Source organism: Taudactylus pleione, unplaced genomic scaffold, assembly GCF_031769625.1.
Source record: "Taudactylus pleione unplaced genomic scaffold, aTauple2 ptg000184l, whole genome shotgun sequence".
Lineage (NCBI taxonomy): Eukaryota > Metazoa > Chordata > Amphibia > Anura > Myobatrachidae > Taudactylus > Taudactylus pleione.
Window position 1 is genome coordinate 8660736 of NW_028284586.1, and position 20148 is coordinate 8680883.

A 20148-nucleotide genomic window follows, 5' to 3' on the forward strand; every position below is an offset into this window, starting at 1 on the left:
ATTTCTAAACTTTGGTGGGAGACAGCACAAAGCAGCTGGACCTCTTTTAAAGTTTGTTTTGAAAATATTTGTGTTAAGTGCATTGGCTTATAAAGTTTCCCAAAAGTCATATTATTGCGCTTTGGTGATAATAGTGCAAAAAGTTATGACTGGATTTGTACATGCAAACGCTTTCTGACAAACATTCGCCTTGCATCAGTTTGTCTGTATGTTCAAGTCCTATTACTGTCAGTGAGTGTGTGTGTATTTTTTTTTTTTTCCTCGTGTCCCAGGAAAACTGCAATAGGTCCAATACTATGTCTCAAACAAATACAGGTATTTCAAAGCTCTAACATTACATTGCCATATGAAATAGGAAGTTAAACGAGTATAAATAATGTTAAAAGTACACACACAAAGCCTTTTACTTGGGTCTTTAGTGCAGGAACATGTGGCCCTGATCACTCTATGAAAAAGTAATTCCTGCTATTGGTTTAAAATGTTTCTTTTTTTTTACCTGACCATTAAGCTGGCCATACACTGCAGCTTTTTCTGACGCTCTGGACACTGGACTGATTCAAGTGTGTTTTCAGAGCCACCAAACACTGAACAATTTACCTTCATGATGTTTAGTACAATAAATGCAGCAGGACGACAGTCTGGAAGATTGAACATGTTAAAAAAGAAAAAAAATCTAATTCTACAGTGAACAATTTTTCACTGTTGAATGATTATCATTCATGTACATACACTAAACCATAATCGTACAGAATGGTCACAAATCAACCGTTTTGGAAAGAAAATCATTGAGCATGGCCTGCTTCATCCGTATGTGTAAAGCTGCCAGCCAATAAGATATCTGATCATGTGGCATGATGAATGCACAACTAGATCTGGGTCCAATTTGGCAGCCAGAACAACTGAATCACAGTAGTGCATGCAGTGTGGTAAGTCAGTGACCCTGCACATGCTAAATGCAGTAATTGAGCATGCTCACAACTGAAGAGCTTCCCTCTCAAAATCAAACTGATCCTGGACAGAATCCTTGCTTGTGGGTTCCGTTTGTATCTGGTCAGTTCAAGTCAGAATCGGCCAAATTATTGACTAGATCTGATTCTTTAGACTAGTGTATCCCAACCACTGTTCTCAAGGCACAGTAACAGTCCAGTTTTTAAGGCTATCCATGCTTGAGCACAGATGGTTAAATCAAAATAACTGAGGTATTAAGTCACATGTGCTCAAGTATGGCTATCCTTAAACCTGGACTTTTTAGTGTGCCTTGAGGACCAATGCTGGGAAACACTGCTTTAAACCAACATTAGTCGTCTGCAGGTGGTTGGGACTGCCAATGTTTTATTGTCTGTACCATTAAGAATGTTGTCTGTCATTCTGTAGGAACTAATAAAATCTGATGTTGCTAGTTTGGGGTGAAATAAAGACTGAATATTGCTCTGGACTACAGAATGGCCGTGTATCCACTACATGTGTGTGATAGCATGTGTATCATGGTTCTTGAACTTTCATAGTGCACTGTGTGTACCCCATTCTGATCTTGTAAAATGACATGTCTTCTGTTTTGGATGATAATTGTATTGTGCATACCTTTTGACAGCCCTGAGGGTCTCCATTTCAGTGCTGAATTGAAAAATTGGATGAAGGGTTTTTTTTTCTTTTTTTAACTGTTTATTGAAATTGTCATTTTAAGCAAAGAAGGGAAAATGAGAGGAAGGATTACAATAGTTATATTTGCAACATTTAGACATATTCCTAATAAAAAAGGTGAACGGAATAAATTCTTTTGTTGTTGCTGTGACAGGTTTGATCAGTTTTTATATGGGGTAAAGCTGGTTACATTCAATGTGCTGTTGGCCAGCTTTGCTGTTAATAAAGCCATTGTTTCGCAATGACATATAGCCTACCTCACTCAATTTTATATGCATGATTGCGTGCTAGCGACGGTTAGCGGTTAGTGCATTGTTAATGAATGACGGAACAGTGATCGTTCCGTTGTTCATTAAAGTTGTCCAATGAGGATGCATGATCACTTTTCACAGACATTTGTTCCGATGTCAAAGAATACCCGCAGCTCCAGTGTGTACCCGGCTTTAGTTCTTTAGACCATTTGTTTAGTTTTGCTTTCTATGTCATGCCCAACGTTTTAAAATTTATCTCCAAGTCATTTTTACTTTTTGATCCTCATTTTCTTTATTGAATATTATTTCTGATTTGCAATTTTGCAAGAGCTTCCGTAGAAGAACATTGGTATTAACTATCGTCAAAGAAGACATGCGTTGCTTTGCATACACACTGTCAGATTTTCTTCAAGATATGAATAACGATTGTAAAAATCGTTCAATCATTCATATCGTTGACATGACCAACGATGCGCGTTCCCGAATGTGAGATAACGATATCTGACATCGACTGTGTTTGTTGTAAGATTTGGACGATTTCATTCATTTTAAATGTCAGAAATCGTTCATCGTTATCGTTCAACGATAACGATGATCTAGCAAATCTGACCGTGTGTATGCACCATTAGATGTTATGCCATCAGAGGCTACGTTATTAGTGTATCACAGAACCAGCCTATACAGTTTTTTGCCATTGGAGCAATGCTCCTGCTATCAAACATTTTACCAGCTGACCACTGTATTAATGCAATGTATTACATAAAAATTAAACAGAACTGATATAGATTTGCGTGACAAACTATTGACAGTATTTACTTATTTTAAAGACCTAAAAAACCCACTGGTCTCGACTAGCCTATCATTTTAATGTATTCTTTACTTAGAAAACAAGCCCTGAGTGACTTGTACTTTGTATACTTAAAATCTCAGGGAATTACCGACGTTAGGACCTAACGCAAATAACTAGTGTAATAGTTATCTTGTTCATCTGCTCCTCCCCTTAAGACTTTGGGTGTTTCTAGTGTTCTATATTGTACTGGATGTTTGATGGTGTCAATGAAGATATTAAGTCGACAGCAAGAAGATTAGACTCCTAGGGCTCGATTCAATTGACCGCAAATTAAATAGCGCCGAGAGGGAGTCCCCGGAGCTATTAAATTCTACACAAAGTTAGGTCGGGGAATGCCCGTTCTCCCGTCCCTCGCACCTTAAACAGGGTGTTTAGTCGCGAGAACGGGCATTCTTCGACAAAACTTCCCGGCGCGATGCTGTTTTTCTGGTGTTAAGGACCGAAAGCAGCATCGCGTCTGTACTTTTATCGAATTTCTGCACGCACCCCTGGAGGGGTGCAAGAAGAAATCCTTGACAGCGCGCTGAATTGAATAGCTCCGGGAGCTCCCTTCCAGCGCTATTTAATTTGCAGTCATTTGATTCGAGCCCTTAAAAAAACAAAACCATGAATTGTGTTGCTAACCTGTCTTCCAATGAAATAAATAGCAGTCGTGTTTTTTTTTTTTTTTTTACAACCTAACACAACATAGTTTGCTTATTAGTAAGAATGTTTATTGCGTTTTGCAAACATTGTTATGTGACAAATGCACATGACATAATAGATATTTCTGGTCTTTCCAGGTGCATAGGGCAGATGCACTATACTAGACGTTAAGCAGAAGCACGTGGTCGGAAGGGGCTCGCACATCATATATTGTCATTGTAATATTTAAATAAGCAAAACAAAATGCTTAGTCAGACGCAATATAAATCTAAGGTTTAAACGACCACTAACCTAAAATAGTTAATCCGACCTGTAAAGCATCGTACAATTGCATACACACTGGGCAGGAGCTAGGTCTTCATTTTTTTTTTTTTTAAGTTGCCAATTCACAAGGCATTAAATATTTATTTTGAGTAGCCTACTGTGTATGGCAGGCATGGTCTCAAACTATATTTTGGTCTGCCTAAATGTGAACTGGAAATTATTAGTTGCTACAAACTATTGGGGCGGAATTCAATTGTTTATTGTGCTCCCGTTAGTGACGGGCGTCCGACGGAGCTATTCAATTGTTGCTGCGGTCACGTGCGAATGCTGCGGGCGCCCAGATTTCTGCTCACACCTTCCTGATGGGGCAATCAGAAATCTGTGAAGTCGTTTTTTGGGGTGTCCAAACTGCTGCTTGGGCGTTCTACCCAGGACTTTTAGACAAGTTTTTAGCCTCTTTACATGGCTAAATTTAGTACGTTTGGGCGTGACTATCGCTATAAGTAATGTTCGCATGTGGTACTCGCGCCCAATCGGATCAACTATTGAATTTCTCAGCTGAACACCCATCACTATAGGGTGTGCATAAAACAATTGAATTCCCCTCTGTTCCATTGAGTACAAGTGAGTTGTTTATTATAAATCTGTACAGCTGGATGTGCCAGAAGCTTTAGGGGGTTTTATAGCTTAAATTGAAATGCTTTTGAACATTAGTAAAATGCAAAAGAAATATTAAATAATGCAAAGTTATCACCTCTGTGTTGCACTCTGCTCCCAAGTCACTTTACATCTCCCCCCTACTGTATTTAATGTCTCCTTCATGTGTCCACTGGGTTCCTACATTTTATACAGCACTTTGAACTGGGAGTTTGACTTATCCTGATTAATGAGTCCTTTCTGTCATTAGGCAGGGCAAAAGATCCGGTCACCACAGTAACTGATGAAAGGAGGGAAAGCACATGTTTACATCTAGACATGCTCAAAATGGCTGTATTTCAAATATTAAACTAGTTTAATAAATTGATTTTAAAATTGAAATCCATTTTTTTTTTTTTTTTTTTTAGACTCTTCGAATAGTTTAAACCTTTGGGTTTTTTTTAACTTCATAATAGTGCGCATTTAGTGTGATCTTCAATCACAATCAGCAGTGTTTGCAGTTTGATAGTAAACACATTTTAATTTTTTAATTTAAAAAAAAAAAATAATTTAAGAAAATTGTGAAACAATTTTTTTTTTTTTTCGGCAACAAATGACCCGCAATGGGAGTTGCAAATCTTGATTCATATCTCAAATTTGGGTCTGTTCTGTATTGTATAAATGGCCTTAGAAACGGTGAAATTCTATTGAATTGTAAGCCGGGTTCACATTTTTGAGTATATGTAGTTAAACAGTATGTGGTGAAATACAGATGTGCCTGTTGCTAGAACATGTGATAAGCAAGTGCCACCATGTCATACCAGTGTATTATGTACTGTAACTAACCATCTCCACTCTCCCTGCCACCACCCAGCACTTCTTACAACTTATAAATATGGTGGCTAGAGGAGGGGGATATCCCACTCCATGCTGCTTCTCTGGGTCATCATTAGACTGTGAATGCTTGTAGTAGGTTCCAGTTTTGACCTCTTAGGAGCTCACAGCCAAGTAGTGATGCCAGTTGTCGTCCCAAGTAGTGAAAGGGGGAGAGGTCTGTTTTGACCCTCCTGGGAGGGACTTAAAAGCTTTTCTCTGCAAATAAAAGCAATTGGCCTATCAGTCTGTGCGTGTGTGGTTAAGCTATCCAACTTGTTGCACTTTTAAATGCTGCATATTTAATAATATTGCACTGGTCCATGCGCGTTCATAAACTTACTGCTGCTGATCGGTATATTAAATATGCTATTGCTCTTTCTATGGTGACATACTGTAGATTGTGTCAATTGTAATACTTATGACAGCATGTATTTCCCAGTACTTGGTACAATCACAGAGCTGTGTATACTAATGTTATATATTAGGAATGTTACTTGTAAGAAAAGAATCCAAAAAAAGGTGCGAGGTATCTTTTACTCAATACAGTCCTATTCTGACCCATCTAGTGTTGGTTATGACTGTTTGGTCACTTCAGCAGATATTTGGTTGTTATGAATCAAAAGACAAACAGAAATGTTTCTTTTCCAGGTTGATCTATTTGTATATTAAAGGGTATACACACGAGACGATATCTTACAACGATATCGTTCAATTCATATTGTTCCATGTGTATGCAATGAACGACCAACGATGCGCGCTCCCACTGAACGATAACTATATCTTTGGTCGTCCGTACACGTAGGCCAATTTGGACGATATCATCAAGACTTGCCTCTTCAGAAATGTGGCAGGATGACTTCACTGAAATCTATCTACCATAGATATTGGGTGTACACACTGAAAGATATCTATCATACATATCTTTCAGTGTGTACACCCAATATCATTTGTCCTGCACTACAGAAAGTTCAAAGGAAATCTTTCACCAATATCGTTCAAACAGTACATCATCCCGTGTGTATGTGGCTTTACACACAGTACGGTCTGCACAACCAACTATATCGCTGAACGATTTCCCTTGAACTTTCTGTAGTGCAGGGCAAACGATATTGGATGTATACACTGAAAGATATCTATGATAGATGTCTTTCAGTTAAGTCGTTAAAGCAGGGCTTGACAAATTTTTCTAAAAACTAGGAGCCAGACCACTGTGCTCCAAAGGCCAATAGAAAAAAAAACAATCACAGGAGTGAGTAAGGAGCACAGCGCTGTGTGTTATGCAACCTTTATACACACTATACTAGTCCACAAAATGGTCACAGTTGAATGGATACAGAAAAATGGAGGCTCTGCACAGCTCCCCTTCTCCACCCTCCAGTAATAACGGACCACATTTCACATAAAAGAATGGTGCCAGAAAGTACAATAAAACCCCCCTCCCCTCATGGTCACACCACTATCCCTCTGAAGCCGCTCTGCAATCCCTGGCCACGCATAGACCCTACTACCAGAGAACTCTATGCAGCCGGAGATAGGAGATGGTAGACAGTTGGGACGTACAGGAGGATAGCGTAGACTGGGACAGACAGCAGGGGTCAGAGCAGCAGGCCAGGATGGAGAGGCATCGTCAGCGCAGGCTGGGACGGACACAGGCACAGCAGTCACCGCATCGTTGGTCGTTCGCTGCATAAAATGAACGATTTATCGTTGAACGTTATCGTTCATAGATTTCGTACAGTGTACGCACCTTTTAGTATTATTACTGGTTGCTAACGGATACTTTAATTGTGAATAATGCAGCCTCTTCTTTACTGTTTGAAGTTGTCTTATACATTGGTTCTGTTCTTTAATTACCACAGAATAAGTCATTTTTCAGGATTGTGTATGTCATATTGCTGGTACATAATAGGTAATAATTGGGGTCATCGTCCAACTTTGTTTTAGCTGCAGATTTCATGAGGTGGAAAATGATCCTGTGAACCAATATTTGGGTCACCATCCCCATCACATTCATTACCATGATGGGATAACTTTATACTCCAGTCAGATGGTATCAAGAGAGACAGATTGCTTAAATCAAAGCAGGTACTGTGCATCTTTTATGAATACCTTAAAATCGCTAGAGAGAAATAATCGCAGTCCAGACAATAATTGTTTCCAACGCACAAAAGTTCTTATTGTAATAAAAAGAAAGTTACATGCTTTCATCTAGCAGAATGAGCGCAAAGGCAGTGAAATACATAATACGATACAGCCCAATACATACACGTGCACACCGGTCCCAGCAAACTGTCATCAGTCCAGAAGTCTGTGGTCATCCAAGAAAGAATGGCTGTAGACTAGGACCAACATGCAAGCTATATACCCTCCCAGAACAAAGAAACTAGATAACGAATTTCCATTGGATCTTGCTCGTGGACATTCTGTTATGATGCACGTCATTGGACAGTTCATATAGCATCACTAGGGGTATGTCCCAGTTCATCAGATGGTTTAAACTAGTAGAAAAACACTACATACATTTTCACCATTCTAACCACTATTTTCATATTGTTCATATCTTGCGAACGCATGATGTGTTTTCCTTGCAGGTTGAAACAGAAATCTGCAAACAAACAGTGCTTTAGAATGGTACCAAACATGATATGTTTACTAGCTTATGTACCTTAAATATCGTATACATTACATTTCACAACATGATTATTTGCTACTATAACCTCTAATATTAAGCCTTTAATTGTGGGGAACCTTTTTATAAGTTTTGGTATGTGTAAGGATATTGCGTGTAGTCGCTAATATGCGTGGTGCGTTTTATGTGTAGAGTGCTTTGCTAACCAGCGCAGCTGTGCGTCTTTTATATTATATGTATGATTTAATGTGCGTATGGGGTATGGTAGGACTTTTAACAGTATGCGGTAGCACGATGCTAATAATAGCATATTAGCATCGCACACAATGGTTTCGTGTTGACGACGCAAAATGGCATCATCAGGGGCAACCTAAGATGGCGCCGCTCAATATTAATTTTAAGATCTGGTCTCGGCCAATCATCCGGCTTCGACACTTTAAAGGTGCCTACACACTAGAACACAGGTTTTCAAACTCTGTCCTCAGGACCCCACACAGTGCATGTTTTCCGGGTCTCCTCACAATCGCAAGTGAAATAACTAGCTTCACCTGTGAATCTTTCAAAATGTGTCAGTGAGTAATGAATACACCTGGGGACCTGCTGTGTGACCTGGAAAACGTTATCTGTGTGGGTTCCTGGGGACAGAGTTTGAGAACCACTGCACTAGAAGATATTTTGCACGATTTGGCTGATTCCGATGCATCGAAACGACAAATCGTGAGGGTAGCGATGCTGATGCGCGGTCCCACTGGTCATATGTCGTATCCTCAGATCTTCCCTACATGCAGTCAGATCTGGTAATCTCGTTAACGATTCGCGGCATATCGTGTTTAGGCATGAACGATATGTTCCGACCTGAACAATGCCAAAGTCACTTGACAAACATTTCCCAAATGAAACAAATGCATGTGTCATTAGGGAGTGAAAACCCTATCAGCCCAGGCCTGGGGTGCCCTGGAGAGGGGGACCCCTTTTATTGAGGGAGTCCCTACCTCCCCAGGAATCGCTGTGCTGACTGTCAGACGTAATGCTTTGGCCGGGGGACCTGGTGAAAGGATTCCCCTGGCTGTGGCATTGCACCCCCTGCTAGAAAGAGTCCTATGCTGGTTATGGAAAATACAGGGGACCCTTACTCATTTTGTCCCCTGTATTTCCAGGACTGGGGGCTGGTTGTGCTTTTAGGGGGGGGCCCCTACATCGTTTTATTTTTTTTACACTTTAATACGTTTTTAAACTGCTGCATGCACGGATCTCACTGATCTGTGCATGCATCTGTGTCTAGATAGTACAGCCAATTATTTAAATTTGGGCAGACATCTTAAGATGGAAAATCGTTAATGACGCAGGATATATCGTTAGATCACATGTCACATTTCACTGTTTTATCTTCTATCATATGTCCAGGAGGGTCGGGGAGTTCAAGGGAATTAGTGACGTTGCATCGTTGTGAGTCGTCTAGTGTGTAGGCACCTTGAGAGACTAATCTCGCATTAATTTGTGACATTATGTCAAGCATAGCTGAATGTACGAGAAAGTTTGCAAACACAGGTTACATTATCAGCAGACTCAAAGGTGTGCCTGCTCGCTCTGTCCACTTAGAAATTTGCCCCAACGTTTGCTGTAGGCTGCGCCTACAGAGCTTTTACACATGAGTGTACAGGAGTCCTGAGAGGAGATAAAGGAATTATGGGAAAGAGAGGAGAAATAGTGTTGTCAGCAATTGGATGGTGAGCAGCAAACTTAATAACACCTTCACAGAAACACATGATACAATATAGAAGGGAAAGTACAGTCTGTGAGTAAAAATGTTTGTTTTTTTTTTTTTGTAAAGTACCTGGAAGTTAGGTATAGATAACCTCAAAAAAACAAATGATAGTATATATTGTAATTCTTTGGAACCCTCAAAGATTCACATTTTATTGCACAAAGTTGTCATTTAAAATAACTTTAAGAGCTCTATTTTTCACAGTAGAAAGCATTTCAGAGGTGGTTTCTGTTTACCTAGATCAAGTCCAATTGACGCCTATCTACTTGTGGCCAATAACGAGCAGCAATGTGCTTACCTTAACTTATAACTGATTTCTTTGGAGAAATGAAAGGCTTAGTGATAATCTAGCAATCTATTCAGAATTTATAAATTGTTAATTGGTACACAGATATACATCCTAAAATAAAGTGATAGAAAAGGGTGCAGCATAAAGAGGAATGTCAGACACAAAGTATAGTATAAGGTGGGTGAAAGTGTGGTAGAAAGAAAGCACTAGTAAAGGATGGTGGACTAGGAAGAGACGGGGTCATCTCAGAAAAGATGTGTTTTAGTGACATTTTAAAGATCAATGTGGACAGTCTAGCTAATGGAGGGAGAACATTACAGAGAGGAGCGCCTTCCCAGTAAAATCCTCTGGATGTGCTTGGGAGAAAGTACAGAGCGTGGGTGGACTATATGTACAGATGTGTACACATGAACCATAATTCTTATACCCCCGTCTGGTGTGCCACAGATAATGTGACTAAAGGCCCCCATACATCAGCAATTGATTGCAGCAATTGCGCAATTTGCCATCGATTGTGTATAAAAATCTTTCACTTTTTCAATCGATTGCAAATTGCACGGTTGCTGCAATCAATTGCTGATGTATGGGGACCTTAAGTCTCTTGCATCTCTAATGCATCAAAAATGCAGTGTACAAGTACCCTGGACGCTGCTGCTGGCATTGTGTGTGTGTGTGTGTGTGTGTGTGTGTGTGTGTGTGTGTCTATGTACCGCAGGAAAATCCATCGGAACATCTGCGAGATCATCTGTCAGCTTCAGTGACCATGGGGTCACTCAAGCCGGCAAATGCAGTTGCTCAAAAGAGACCAAGAAATCTGTCAGCCGATAGAGATCCTGGCCTCTTCCCTATTTACAAAGTAATTTTGTGATCAGTGTCTACAATATAAAATAAACATCACAATATTAGATGCCACTACTGTCTTTGTAAAATGAGTTCTGCTGAGCAATAACAGACATCCACGCTAGCGAAGCTGTGGGCAAACGCTAGTATTTACTAAAGGTTTTTTTTTTTTTTTTGGTCTGTTAGTAAATGTGTGATTTCGCCCCAGAAACACAACATTGATGGTAAAAGATTTTGAATCTATTAAAATCGACCTTTGATAAATACGACGGGTGTGCATAGTTTCCTGATGCATAAAAAGTATTCTTTTTGCAAGCAGAGTGAACATTACACCACTAGTGAGTAGGTGCATTGTTGTGAAGGAGAAGAGCACCACGAGTTAATGGAAGGCGCCTAGAAATGTCTTCCAGCACTTGCAGCAGGCATTGGTTGGTGCGCTGGTGCGCTGCTGCATGAGTGGTACGGTAGCAATGTGACCAGTCTTTGCTATAAAAGTGTCCACCATCAGCTTGGCCAAGCTGCCCTCATGTTTGAACTTCTATGGTGGCACACCTCCAACTGGGGTCCAATGTGCCGACTGTTGTTTGGTCTCAGGGTCAAAACTCTAGATCCAGGATTCATTGCCACTTATCTCCCAAAGAGAGTGTGAACATTTGTCATCAAACCTGTCCAGCATGTTGCGGCTCCAAGTGACCCGAGCCTCCTTCTGCTCTCAAGTCGGCTGATGGGGCACCCAGCATGCACAAATCTTGCTCAGGCCAAGTTTATTGTGGAGTATTGAGTGGATGGATCCTGTTGAGATGCCTATCTCCTTCTTTAACTGGGCCACAGTCACGCTGGTGTCCACCTCAATTATGGCTCGCACGGCAGAAACGTTTTCTGTGATGGCGGACACAGGTCGGCCGCAGCACTCCTCGTCTTCCAGTGACTGTCTCCTGCAAATGACTCAAACAGTGATTCGGGACAGAGCTTCTTCATCAAAACCAGCTCGCAGTCAGTCAAAACTGTCTTACTGTCACAGACCACTCATGTAGTAGTAGACGATCATGGCTCTCCAGTGGCCTCTGATGAGCTCCATAAGGAATTCATAAAGGAAGTGAACAAGCTGACCTCTTCAGTGTGCAGTGCTGCTTATATATGGTTCTGTGCCCTGAAATTTCACAAGAACTTTAGTCAGAGATTACAGTTCACAACCAAACTGTCAGATTGAGTCTACTTTACCTATGCACTGCACATCCAGAAACTTATTGCACACCTTTTGTAAATACCTCATAGAGTGTTGGTGCAGGAAGCTTTAGTAGTATTTATATGACAAGGGAGGCAATGTTGATTGAAAACAGAAGGAATCCTAGGACGGGAGCCTTTAGATACTCCAGCTAAATGTGGGAGAGAGGAGGAAGTGACATATATTGATGTGGTTTAGAAGAAACCAGGAAAGAGCAGACGCAAGAGTCTTGGGTTTTAAAAGCTACTGAAAGGTCCCGTAGTACTAACAAGGATTATACATTTTTGGCTTTGCAATGAAAAACAAATGCATTAAATTAGTACTGTTAGGGACAATCTGTTTGCCTATCATCGATTATGTTGTTTTCAGAGAGGAAGCTCTGCTGGGTCTCTGATTTTTTTATATTTATTAGATCAGTGTATAGACCATGGATGCCGGGAAGCAAGCACTATGAATGTTGGTTACTGTATGCATCAGTGAGAGATGCAGAGCTTTGTTCTGAGATCTGATTCGTTTGGTGGAAATATTTTATTATCTTTGTATACATTGTGGCAATTCTTTAGCACTAATCAATAATTTTACTTGAGATGTTGTAAACACATGTAAGGTGATACACAAGTAAGATGATACAACATTAGTAGTGGAATGGGCTGCTGACTTTAGCTTTAAAAATATCTACAAAAAACAAAGTAAGACAGTACAAGCACTTGAAATAGTGACTGACTTAAATGTAGTGATTTCATGTAAACAAGGGAGTTACCTGTGCATGCTTTTTCAAACCATACTGTATTTGCATGTTCAAATTCTGCATTTTGCTAGACTAACATGATGATGTTCAGATATGTTGGTAATTGTGGTTGGAAGATTACCACTATTGGCGTGTGTGTGTGTGTGTGTGTGTCTGTGTGTGTGTGTGTTCTCCACTTCCAACTGCTTTAAAATCCCCCAGTAATGTCAATTTGGCCACTTGCATTTGTGTGCAAATTGCACACAGACACTGACGGTTTGGCCAGGTGGCAAGGTTGCTCAGTAAGGAGAAAAGCTTATTGGTGTGCCCATTCCCATCTATAAGGACAGCTGTGTGGCTAAGCCCACCAACATTGAGAACCAAGCCAGTAGAATTAATATTTGAGTGACAGATCGTTTTTTTATTCGGTGTGACTCAATGAATATATAGGGTCATTCATGAAAGCAAGTGTTTTTGAGAAGTAAAAAATCTGTGCTCCCCTGGTTTTTGGTGTGTAGTCTTTTTTATGACTTTATAGAAATGAATCATTGTGAAACCGTTAGTATATTAACCAAACACAAAACTATAATTTAAGCTGTTTTCTAATTTTACACAAACTATTTTAAATGTTTCTCAATCCTTGAGGTGCGTATCCACATAGCGATTTTGACAGGCGATTGCACGATAACGACGTCGTTATCGTGCAATCGCTTGAATATCGGGCAGTTAAATGTCTAAAGCGACCAGCGAGGCGCACGTTTTAGACCTCTATCATCGCCCGAACATGCTGGTCAACCTGACTAACACGTCAGGTTCAGCATGTTACAGGGATGATGGACGTGCGCTACACTGAGCGAGAGAGCCTTCAGTGTAGGCACATCAGACATGGAAACGACAGCACGATTACAATGTTCAAAACAAAAGTGAGTACCTGCACCAAACTTGGTCATATAATTATTGACATTTTTTTACATAGTATACCAACATAATTAAGGCAAAAATAGAACAATATCAGATTATATGAATCTCACTTGTTGGTGGTGCTCCAAAGAGGTTATATTTATAGAGTGTATGGATGGGTTTTGACAAGTGAGCAAAACAAAAAAGGAAACACATTCTTTTTTGGGGGCACTCTTATATAGTTTTAAATTAGTTAAAAATGTTTATATTGAATAGTTATGCATTAAAAACTTTTTTTAGACATATGAGAGACATACAAGAAAAAAAACACGCAAAAAATTTATGTATGAGAAATTGGGCGGAAATATTTTTTGACCACACTGCTCCAATGCAGGTGTTGATATAATATCAGTTAGGCACCAATAATTAAATTATTGAGTATGAGTACACCATAGTACTCACAGGTAACCAGAAATCAATAAGAGACATATATACCCAGTCGTCCAGGTGAAACACAGATGACCTTGATATATAGGTGACAATTACCAGTTTTCACATTTTAATATGCAGTTCCACAGGTATATGAAAGTACCATTTCATATGCAATTCCACAGGTATATAAGAAATATGGACTCAAAAGAAAATAGAGCAGCCTTTATGCATATATCATATACCGGTAAATATCAAAAAATAAACCGTAGGCATCTGACAGTTTATAGCCAACTGTATGATTTCAATATGTATAGTTGCAATGCCAGGTTTTCTGGTTCCAGCGATTTCAGTGGTCACAAAATCTTTTAGATATAGATTCTAGATATACTGACAACACTCTTGATAGTCATATAAACTTAAATCCGCAGGAGGCTGTATGTGATCAAGCCCACCAGGGGGCGAAACGCTCGTCATACGTCACTTCCGGGTACTCGTGCATACGAGTCCCGGCATCAGGCACCTTTTCCTCACAGGAACCAGAGTAGAGACCAGCTGCACCGCAGCACCACACTTCTATACAGGTACATAATCTCCTTTCAACACTCTCTCATCGGGTTGCGCACTTCCCTTACCTCCCTGCAATGTTTCACAACAACAGGGTGGTGGGTAGTAGTGTGTCCTGACAGCAGAAGTGTCTCTATACTCTACCTCTGTCTGCCCTACCAGCTGCTCTCTCACCTCCCATTCTCTGGACTAGCATCCACACGGGATAGCAGCAGAAGCAGTTGGATCATAGGTGTCAGCCTGTCTTTTTACATTTAAAGTGCTAACCAACAATTATGTCGATCTGATATCCAAGAAATTACTCCGAGGTTTATTGTATGTATAGAATCTGCATTGAATGGTATACTCATTATTGATATTATCAGGACCAGAAAACATGGCACTGTTATAAAATGCAGATCTACAAAATCTGAGACACATTTGTCATTCTAAATAGATGATTAAGAGATTATTAGGAGTGTTGTCTATGCACACAGTATCTGTATAGAAAGGTACAGCGATTGCTTACTGAAACCAGAAAACCTGTTACTGCCAAAACTGCAGACCTATTATCTTTGTCTGCCATTATGGATTTAAGTTTATATGACTATCAAGAGTGTTGTCAGTATATCTAAAATCTATATCTAAAAGATTCTGTGACCATTGAAATCGCTGAAACCAGAAAACCTGGCATTGCAACTATACATGTTGAAATCATACAGTTGGCTGTAAACTGTCAGATGCCTACAGTTTGTTTCTTGATATTTACCGGTATATGATATATGCATAAAGGCTGCTCTATTTTCTTTTGAGTCCATATTTCTTATATACCTGTGGAATTGTATATGAAATGGTGCTTTCATATACCTGTGGAACTGCATATTAAAATGTGAAAACTGGTAATTGTCACCTATATATCAAGGTCATCTGTGTTTCACCTGGACGACTGGGTATATATGTCTTGTTATTGATTTCTGGTTACCTGTGAGTACTATGGTGTACTCATACTCAATAATTTAATTATTGGTGCCTAACTGATATTATATAAACACCTGCATTGGAGCAGTGTGATCAAGAAATATTTTCGCCCAATTTCTCATACACAAAAAAACACGCAAAAAAATTATGTATGCCTATGTATAAAAAAGTTTTTAATGCATACCTATTAAATATAAACATTTTTAACTAATTTAAAACTATGAGTGCCCCCAAAAAGAGTTTTTTTCCTTTTTTGTTTTGCTCGCTTGTCAAAACCCATCCATACACGATTACAATGTCGTAATCGTGCTGTCATTTCCATGTCTGGTAGTGGATACGCATCTTTAGTGACACCCAGATGATGACAATGTCATAGTTCTCTCACCATCCCTTTCAGCCATTGCAAGGATTCTAATATTGCTCAGACAGGAGTTCTGAGCAATTTTCTTAGCCATCTCTAAGCGGACTCCACAGCTTTGATTGTTTGGCTGCCAATGTCTCTCTTGTAAAATACTGTGACCTATCTGAATGATTGAGAGTGCATCCCCCAGTAATAAGTAATTTTTGTATTTTATAATTTGTAGCAGAGAAGATCCATGAACTTGTAGTCCTCTTCATGACAGCAACATTCCTAACCACAAGTTTCCTTTTATATTGGTCTACTGAGCCAGGAGAATGTATGAGAGATGATAGTGTGCTTTGTGTTTTGCAGTTTGTATACTTCATGTCTTCCTTTTCCTTTACAGGGTTAACTCTGTAAGGTACAGTTCATAAATGTGCCAGCTCTTCTGATGGCTCTCAACTAGCCTGGTTTTGACGACTCGTCTGTTGAAGCCATGTGCCTTCAAATTAAGGGTTTTGATTTGCTCCCCTAGGCCTTGTTAAATTACTAGATTTCCTCTAGTGTAGCTTAATCGTACTGCATAGGATAGTGTCTGGGTTTAGCTTACCTGCATGGAGCCTGCTCATCTCCAATATACTTAGTTGAGGATTTTGCTCTTTCCTCTCTTAGGGCTCAGGTGTGACGCTTGCTATAGTCCGTATGACTTAGTTTCTTTTGAATGTATAAAGTGCATTTGAATAATCCTATATTGTATGTATTTTTTTTTATTTTTTTTATTTTCTGTTTATAGATCTGACAGTGCTTCAGCCGACCACGACAATTTAAAATACTCTACTTCCAGAGACCGGGGCAATTCTGCCTCCTATGGATCACACACTCCGAATTCAACTGGGTTTTCTCGACAAAAGCATGATGATATCAGGGTTCATACTGATGTACACAATGAAGACCAAGGTAAAGAAGCTGACTATTAATAATGTGAAAAAATTGATACCTGCACTACGATCTTAGGAGGTAATTCAATTTGATGCGATGTGCTATTCGGAATAGAGATGTGAGGGAAAACTTGAAGTCGGCACTATCATAAGACGCGTGTGCAGATGGACATCGCTCTAAGCCCGGTGGCACATCACATAGAATTTAATTCCCAACAAGTTTTACTGTATCTAAAGTGGTGATACTGTTCCAGGTCTTCAAGATCCAAAAGTTCTATTAAAGTCGTTTGTAAAACAATCCCCAGTAGCAGCACTCTAGCTTGTGGCAATACATTAGCTCTTACCAGTTAAGATATCGGTAGTCTTGAGCCCTAAATCACTCTTCTCAATTTTTCGGTCCTTGATGTTAGATTACTTGTCCCACGTTTCTGGTGCTCGTCACTTTTTCCGGTAAAGAGCTGTCCGCTTCTACTCTGGTCCTGTTCCCAGTGTTGTCCTCACATCTCTTGTAGGTCGCAATGGTCTCAACAGAAACTCTTGTAACTTCGTGTTAGTGATATCCATTTCCCTGATAAGTTTGCACATATAAGTGAAATGCGTTTGATAGACATTGATGGACATTATTTTATGGTATACCACTACAAAGGGATGCCACAAGTTCCTGTTGAAACCACAGGGTAGAAAAGCAGAGTAGTATGCATTTCACCTCCACTGCAACTTCTAGCAGAACTCTCATAATTTGAGGATTCTGAGGTTTGAAATTAAACTATTTAGATTTCTAAATGTAGCTGGATAATGCAGGTGAGGCCTACACTAAACCCTGCTAATGGGCTGCCTAGTAACTTGCATTCCCCAAGTACTAACCTTATCCATATCTGTTATGTTAATACATAGTTACACCAAGCTAATTTGAAATGTAATGTCATTATTATGTGGTGTCAATTAGGCAATTACATTATTCTTCATTTGCCTATTCTATCATAGCTTTAAGCTTTTTAGTGTTCGTTGTATCTTTAACAAGGGTTTCTTTCTTTGTTCTCTAGATAGCTACAGTGTCAATGGAGGCTCTGGAGAAAGTGCTTTTGGTCGGAAGTCGTTGGGGCAAGAGCTGAGGGTTAACAATGTGAGCCCTGATTTCACTGTCCAGCATGGAAACCGTGCTTTATCTACAAAAGATATGAGGAAATCCCAGGGTAGGTTATAACTATTGTGGTGTTTACACTACATACTAATTTTACTTTATTTTGGAAGCTTATTGCGTAAATTTCTGGTCTATTTGCATGTAGCAGTAATTCCTACTGTACTACATGTTACAGGTGCACCTAAAGCGCACAGGCCACCTATACAGTGTAGGCCTAAAGTTATGGGTGTGCTTTAAGTTAATGGTCTTCAATTGTACAGTATGTGATAATAATGTGCTTTATTTTGACAGCTAAGCAAATATTAGAAAATTGGTTTGAAATATTTTTGGTTGGTAGAACGAAATTTGCTCACTCTTTTCACCTTAGGACTATATTCCCCGTACTTACTGGGGCCTATTCAACATAACTTAATTGTCTAGTTTCTGCATATTTAAGTTAACAGGCCATTCATTATAAGGGGTCCAATAGGACCACCTGATATTCAGCAAATTCCGATGATGAATACGGCCCCTGTGTCCTGAACATCTATTGGCAAACAAGACTGTCTTATTTACAAGTGTCTCAATCCTTGTCCTTGTTGTACAACTACTAGTGTAACAAGACCAACAACAAAAAGTGGAAGAATGGAAGTTAATTAAGCAGTGTATGGGGCGTAATATAGGCAAAACAGGTCTCCTCTCACACCTAGCTGTATTTTGTCTCTACAATATATTTTGAAAAAAGGTTTTCCACTAAGCAATTTATAACACTAAATTTATAACACTAAATTAAAGGCTCATTTTCTCTGTTTACAGTTAACGGTTTCAAAAATAAACTTGTGTAATATTGCAAAGCCTTAGGTGCCTGCTGGTTTTATGCAGCACTGTTAGGATGTACTTTGTTTAGTTTACCACCTGGCAGAGTCCATCTGGTATACTGTAAGGCTCTGCGGAACACTTGTGGCGCCATATAAGTAAATGATAGTAATAGTGATGCCCCTCTAATACAAGGCAGAGAATGTACTTTGTGTTTTACCTGTGTTGACCTTCCATGGTTGCGGCTGCTACTGCAGATAGGTCACGGGTCAAATGTTACTTCTATTAAACGGTTTCGGGTTCCTCTGTCCACTTGAGCGTTTTTTTTTTTTTGTTTCTTTATAACTAATAATCATGTTTGCCACAATGTTTTTTATAATATTTTTGTAGAGAGATCGCTGTCCTATTCTGACGAGTCTCGATTGTCAAATCTTCTACGGAGGATCACCCGGGAAGACGACAGGGACCGAAGACTGGCTACAGTTAAGCAACTGAAAGAATTTATTCAGCAGCCAGACAACAAAATGGTGGGTTAGCTATTTTATGTGGTATATGTTTAAGTCATCATTGCAGACTAGTTAGTACTGTTTTATTACATATAGACATAGTTGCTTTTATATTTGATCTACAGCTATTACATCACTTAGTTTAGAAGTCTTACCTTTCCTAATATTCATTCCCGCTCACTGACTGTCATGTGGCATTTTCACTCAGCCATTTTCCAAATAACTGATCGCTGCAAATGTCTGTCTCCTACCCACAATAATGCTGCCGTACAGCCACTCTGTTCATTTTCTCCCATTTTGAAGATGAATGATATATTAAAATATTTTTCTTCCTAAATATAACCAGGAGTTTCCAATGTCTGAGAGGTGTTTTTTTTTATTATAAGATACACGCTATTGGTTAAAGCTGGGTACACAATAGAAGATATGTCATGCAATATAACATTCTGACGTGGATCGGAATGGTATGTTGTATTTATCGTATAGTGTGTACGCTATTCCCAGTCGGCAGATGAGATTACGTGATGAACGTTGTGGTGCATATCGTGTTGTGTGTATGCACGACTGCACATAGTGTTAGGGAAATGATTAATTGGATCACACAACACGATATATCGTGCCGTCATTCAGAATATTGCATAGTGTGTATGCTCTGTATAGTTTGTTCTGGTACTTGGTGAAATTTGGACGACTGTCGCATCACTTGTAACATTGTGTAGTGTGTACCCTGCTTTACTTCATTGGCGTACGCGGATGATTGTTCACTGCAGTGATAGTTTAGCAAAAAGTGTGGCGTCTGTTTGTATAAATGAATGCATGAGATCCAGGTTTCTAGGAAGGATAGCTTCTATAGGTAAATTAACCCATGGTCTTTGTTTTAGTTCCCTTTTTCAAGAGTAACACAGTATATAGTAACACAGTATATTTTTCTTCCCTT

At 39.5% G+C, this 20148-nt stretch overlaps 1 protein-coding gene across 1 annotated transcript in view; it reads left to right on the plus strand.

Annotated features, from left to right (window-relative positions):
- Positions 1 to 20148, plus strand: part of SMG1 (SMG1 nonsense mediated mRNA decay associated PI3K related kinase) — a 243586-nt gene that overhangs the window by 2193 nt on the left and 221245 nt on the right. Inside the window, exons 2-4 of the mRNA XM_088476176.1 lie at positions 16625 to 16788; positions 17813 to 17962; positions 19096 to 19232. Coding sequence (XP_088332302.1) covers positions 16625 to 16788; positions 17813 to 17962; positions 19096 to 19232 — 451 coding nt within the window. The remainder of the gene's footprint in view (positions 1 to 16624; positions 16789 to 17812; positions 17963 to 19095; positions 19233 to 20148) is intronic.